Source organism: Camelina sativa, chromosome 17, assembly GCF_000633955.1.
Source record: "Camelina sativa cultivar DH55 chromosome 17, Cs, whole genome shotgun sequence".
Taxonomy (NCBI): Eukaryota; Viridiplantae; Streptophyta; class Magnoliopsida; order Brassicales; family Brassicaceae; genus Camelina; species Camelina sativa.
Genome location: NC_025701.1, coordinates 18,007,522 through 18,013,783, shown reverse-complemented (window position 1 = coordinate 18,013,783; position 6,262 = coordinate 18,007,522). Strand labels below are relative to the sequence as shown.

The following is a 6,262-nucleotide window of genomic DNA, read 5'->3' as shown; positions in this document are numbered from 1 at the left end:
AGAGATAAAGGGGACCATATGTATTTGTCCCTCTTTTTTATTTAAAACTATTTCTTCCCCATCTATATTGTTTTTTTCTTTCATTTATCTCTAAACATTAATCACTAAACTACATTGAGTAAATTAGACAAGTCACAAGTGATATTGATAGGTTTGTACTTATAAATTTAATAGTAATAGTATACAAATTAAGTGAAGTAAGTATTTTAGTTACCATAATTTTTGTAGTTTAGGTCGGTATATCAAATCAGTCTAGTTTTATTGGTAAAAATAAAATAAAAATCAGTCTAGCTTCCATGATTTTTCTTCTTTATTTTTCTTTCTCCTAAAGTAGTAGTATTGTATTATTATGAAACAAACTATTTTAATAATTTTAGTGCTGGAAAAAAAGGTCGAGATCTAATATAACTCTAAAGTGGAAAAGAAAAAGAAAAATAATACGTGCATCGGTGCATGGGATATTATAATTCAGAGAGAGCAACCATTTGTAAGTTAACACGTAACCCAACACAAAGCTTGAGACTCTTTGACGACATGGATACGCATTTTCATGAACGATGCAATTTGTAATCTTCTTCTTCATTCAGCGTCAATCAGTGAGTGATGCTCTTCTTTATTTTCCGAGGCTTTCAAACCAAAACAAAAAAGATTCATTTGGTTTAATAAAATTAAAATATTAAATATGTCGGCTGAGGAATAAAAGAGCACCGACAGAAGAATGCATCTGCCTTTATTCTTTGCTTTGGAATTCTAAATAACAAAAACTGTGCTCTCTCTCTCTCTCTCTCTCGATCTTGACCTCGAGTCACAGGTTCATATTCACTTCTTGAAATAGTTCAAAGTATTTTCCAATTTGCAGTAATAATAATACTTTGAAAATAATCACAAGTACTACAGTATATAATTTTTAGTGGAACGTATCCGTATGTGACTTTGTTGAATCATTGGAAATTAGTCCAAACGTACTAACGTAGATATCAAAATAATAACGACGGAGACATATACATGGGTCCTGTTATAAAAAAGATAAGCAAAAAAGTTTGATGCGGACATATTTACACTCAAGTAAGCATCTACAATGACATATGATTATGGATGATTATAACTGGTGGCTTATGCCTTGAATGGTTGGTTGGTATACGCTGGAACCGACTACAGTCGAATCAGTTTGCTATTCTATATTTTCGGACCAAAAAAACTTGAACAATAAAATTTTACTATATATCTGCAGTTTTTGGTATGTTTTAAAAGTGTTATACAGTAGAACCTCTATAAATTAATAATCTTTAAATTAATACTCGCTATAAATTAATAAATTTTTCCGGTTCACCAGTGTAAAAAATAACATATTTCGATAAAATAATAAAATAATAATTTTTTTTGGAAATCCAGTGTAAAAATATGGTCCCATCAATATCATAAATTAATAATCATATAAACTAATATATATATATATATATAATCTAGTGAAATATATGATTATATTGTTATTTTCCTATTATTGAATTTGTATTCTTGTTGGAGCTCATCTCTAATCTTTCTGACTGTATCAAAACTTCTATTGTTGTCTTTTTAGTCGCATCCAAAAATTGTAAAGAGTTATATACGCTATTGATTCCTTACATATAATTGGTTCTAAATGTACCGCACTATCTTTTTGAACTTCATCATGTAGCAGCGATTTGGCGGTCAGGGAGTTACAACTACGAACTTCTAAATGTATCATTTTCATCTGAATAGTACATTATTGACATATATCATATTACAATAGCCAAGATTATTAATCAAATCATCAAGTTCATAAATGTCAACTTCATAAATTAATATATTATTAATTTATCGATAAATTAAAACCTCTATTAATTAATAAAATTTCATGGTTCCGACATTATTAATTTATAGAGGTTTTACTGTATATTCTAGTATGGAGTTTAACATATCAAAATGTTAGAACACATTGTTTAGTATGCAGTGTACATGCCAACCATTCAAAGCCTTAATGGCAAATAACTGAGTTCAAAATACAAAAAAAAATCATATTTTATATTTTAAAGTAATTATAACCTGATTTAATTGTGAGCATAAACATGGTATAATTATTTGTATTAATTGTATATTTTCATAAATAAATACAATTATTATGTTTTTTTGACATCACAATTATTATGTATGCAATTACAAATACAAACAAATAATTCATTTTTGTCATTTGTAAATAATGTAAATACAAAAGTTATGTGTCTTTAGTTTAGTTTTTTTTGGGGGCCAATTTCTTTAGTTTACAAACGCAAACACTGTTATAATATTAGTCTGTATCAACATGAATCCCAAAATACATAATTCCATCAAGAGGGGTAATGTAAAAACCGGACCAAAAGATCTGGTTACATACACATCAATGACCATTATTGGTTCTGTTATAAATAAACCGGGGGAAGAGTTCTTGTACTGTCGTTCGTTATCAATCAATTGTCGTAGTAACATGACAATGTGCTTAAAGTTTCAAACTTTCCCACATGGGTGTGTTAGCATTTTCACCATTTGACTTTGTTGTACACAGATTAGTAGTTACTGACCAAACTCTTTTATGTGAGTTTGGCTAAAAGGGAATCAAATCATATATAAGTATTAGTTTCTTCTCCTTGGACTTCACATTGAACAACATCGTATTGATTCCTCTGTAAACCAGATATATATGTACATAAAGAGAGCTCATCGGTGACTCACTGATGCATCTCGAAAACCCATCTGACTGCATTGTTTTGAGCTGAGGAACGAGAGGTATGAATCTTGATGATTGATGATAAGGGATCCTGAAAAATAACACAACCCATAAGCTATTTAACATATGTGATGATGATATGTTTCTGTAAGAGTTCAATGAAACCTGAAATATTCAAGCAAGGATCCGGACATGAACAAAAGCGATGATATCTCTTGTAACCATTTTTACCTGGGAAATAGTAGAAATGAAGCACACTCACTCCTTAATCAGGCATCGGTTTGTCATGTACCCAGAGACCTTTCCTCATTAACCATTTTGGGGGATTATATTCTGAAAGGGCTCGTTGCAGCAAATCATCTGGTTTCACTCCGCTTCTTAACATATGTTCATACAACAATGCAGCTTCAACGAGTCTTCCAACTTTGCAGCAACCACGGATAAGAATTCCGTAGGCAACAACATCAGGCAATAACTTTGAATCTATAGCTTGATGGAAGATATTTTTTGCTTCATCCACTCTTCCTCGTTTGCAAAGACCATCGATTATGATGGTATAGCTTATTATGCTTGGAGATATACCTTTCTCTTGCATATCCTCAAAAAACTTGAAAGAACCTTCAATATCTACGGACTTTGAAAACCAATCCATTAGACAACCGTATGTGACAACATTCGGATTAGGACCCTTTTCCTTCATTGTGGAGAATATCCTTATAGCATCATCCATATCATTGTTTTTACAGAGCGCATGGATAAGTATAGTCAAAGTAACGGAGTTGGGTCCAAAAGGGGTACATTTTGGCATCTCGAAGATCCTCGCTGCTTCATCTAACCTTCTCAAAGAACAAAAGCCACATATCATTGTGTTATATGTCACAATATCAGGCTCCATTTTTCCTTTGAAAAGATTTTTGAAGTACTTAGAAGCATCCTCCACACGATGACTTTTGAACAGCAAATTAATGACGACATTACACACTGCAATATCCGCAGAGATTTGATTCCTCTGCATAAGATAAAAAAGCTGAAGGCCAATGGTTGGCTTCATATGCTTGCAGAATGCATCCATTAGGGTACAGAATGCTACAGCATCAAGTTCCAAACCCATTTTGAACATCCGGAAAAACAGAAATAATGCTTCTTCTAATCTACCCTCCATCACACTCACCCTTATAAGCGAAGTGAATGTGGCTACATCAGGTTTTATACCATATATCCCAATTAATCTAAACACCTTCAAAGCCTCGTCAAAACGATTTAACTTACACCAGCCATTTATCAAGGAATTAAAAACTACAACATTGGGCTGGACAGACTGGCCTAGAGTCTTAACAGAGAATCTCAAAGCATTGAGCATAAGCCCTTGCTTACAAAGGCCATCCACAAGCACGCCATAAATGATAACATCAGGCGTATAACCCATCTTTATCATATCCTCATACAAAGCAAACCCGGATCTCAAGTCACCACACTTGCAAAAACCATCAATGAGACTGCTATAAGTGACAACAGATGGCTCCAGACCACGTTTCAAGATATGACCATATATACCAAAAGCCTCGTATATTCTACCATCCTGGCACAAGCCTTTTATGAGAATGGTGTAGGTAACGACATTAGGGGAAATCCCTTGAAACAACATTCTCTTGTACACATCAGACGCTGTAGTTATATCCCCGACTTTTACATATACATCAATTGTTGAACTGAAAACAACGACGTCCAACTTCATGCCTTTACGTAAGGCCTGCAAGAAAAGTTTATGACCCATTCCTAACATCCCTGCTTTGAAGTATCCATCAATTACAGTACTGTAAGCAATCAAATCTGGCGCTATACCCTTCAGTTCCATAACTTTAAAAAGCTCAGACGCTCTATCCATTTCACCTCTTTTGCAGAACCCATTAATCAACGTACAAAAAGTCACCACATTAGGTGCCGGACCACAATCCAACACCAATCGTAACATCCTAGAAGCTACCTCTATCTGATCAACCGAAAGAACCTTTAAAATCTTATTACAAGAAACTATATCAACACGAAAACCTCTCTGTATCACTAGCCGGTGAAAATCTAAAGCCTTCGTAACCTCTCCTTTGCAGAAAAGAGCATCCAACACAAATCCATGAGTAGTCACACCACACAGTTTATCAAAATGATCAACTATTAAGTCAACACGAGCACCATCAATCAAAGAATTTAGCAACCTATATACAGAATCCTCCGGTATAACTACACCCAATTGAATACTACACAAAAATATCTTCATAGCTTCATCAACCATACCATATTTACAACAACCATTAATCAAAAACCTGTAAACATCACCATGTCTCAAGCAAACCTCCATTGACCTATCCTTAATCGAACCCAGAACGTGAAAATCCTTCCCACGATTCACAACCATTTCATCGAACACCTTATCTGCAACATCGAACATCCCATTCCGGATCAAAACATGAGCAATGGTATAAAAAGAAGGATCCTTCCCAGAAATCTCTGCCCATCGAAAATACTCTACCGCAGAACTGGGTTCCGATTCAAGCGAAAGAAGAACCAAGTTCGTCTCGTTTCGTTGCAAATTTAGGCCGTAGTCAGAATCTAATAAGTTAAAGTTTCCTTCTTTGATTGCTTTAGATACACCAGCGGCGAGGGCTTTAACAGAATCAGACGAAAACACATGAGTGTTTAGCTTCACGAAGACAGAGTAAAACGGCGGGAAAAACTTGCGTAATCGTAAAGACGATGAAGATAAATGAAACATCTTTTCACAGAGTTCCCATCGCCGCGGAAACAGAGCGACTCTGTTTTTTTATTTTTTTTTCTTCTAAACTAATTTAAAAATTGACTTAAACATATATATAATACGAGCTTTAACAAATGATATGGGCTTTTTAAGTGAACCGGCCCAATATAATTATTGAATAAACCCGACGTCGTTCTACATCGTTAAACCCTAATTACATAGCCGCCGTGTAAATGACCCGGTTTATCTCCACCCGACCCGATTGAATAAAAAACTATGGGCTTTATTGGTTCAGCCCACTAAGACTGATGAGAGTTCGTTTCTTTATTTAATGGAAGCGATTCTTTGCTCTCAAAACCCTTATTCAATACTCTTGTATCTACCGCCGTGCATTCTCAATCTCCGGCGCCGCATCAGCGCCGGTGTCTCTGTTTTATTTGCTCATAACGATGATTTCGTATCTGGGTTTTGCTTTAATTTAGATTATATCCTAAATATGTAGTGAAGTTTGATACTTTTTGTTGTTTTTGGTTCCAAATTTAATGTGTTTGGGGTTAAGAGAATGATGAGATTTTGCACTATGTATCGAAGGCTATGTCAATTATTACTGTGGCATAGTCTTTGAATCAAAAAAAGTGCAGAAAGAGAGAGCTGTTAAATCAGCAAGCGGCCAGACAACCGTCGGGATAGATCCACAGGTGAATCGGATTTTGTCATCTGCTTTCAGCTACTAAATCTATCTTACAAGTTTTGTGAACATGAAAAATCTCATTTTTTTTTTTTTTTTTTTT

General features: G+C 34.4%; 1 protein-coding gene across 1 annotated transcript; it reads right to left on the bottom strand.

The window, feature by feature from the left end:
• LOC104757550 (putative pentatricopeptide repeat-containing protein At1g31840) lies at positions 2,438-5,540 on the bottom strand. The gene is made up of 2 exons (XM_010480302.1): positions 2,954-5,540; positions 2,438-2,813 (listed from the first exon to the last, which is right to left on the bottom strand). The coding sequence occupies exon 1, from the start codon at positions 5,487-5,489 to the stop codon at positions 2,988-2,990; it is 2,502 nt and encodes an 833-aa protein (XP_010478604.1). The 5' UTR covers positions 5,490-5,540; the 3' UTR covers positions 2,438-2,813; positions 2,954-2,987.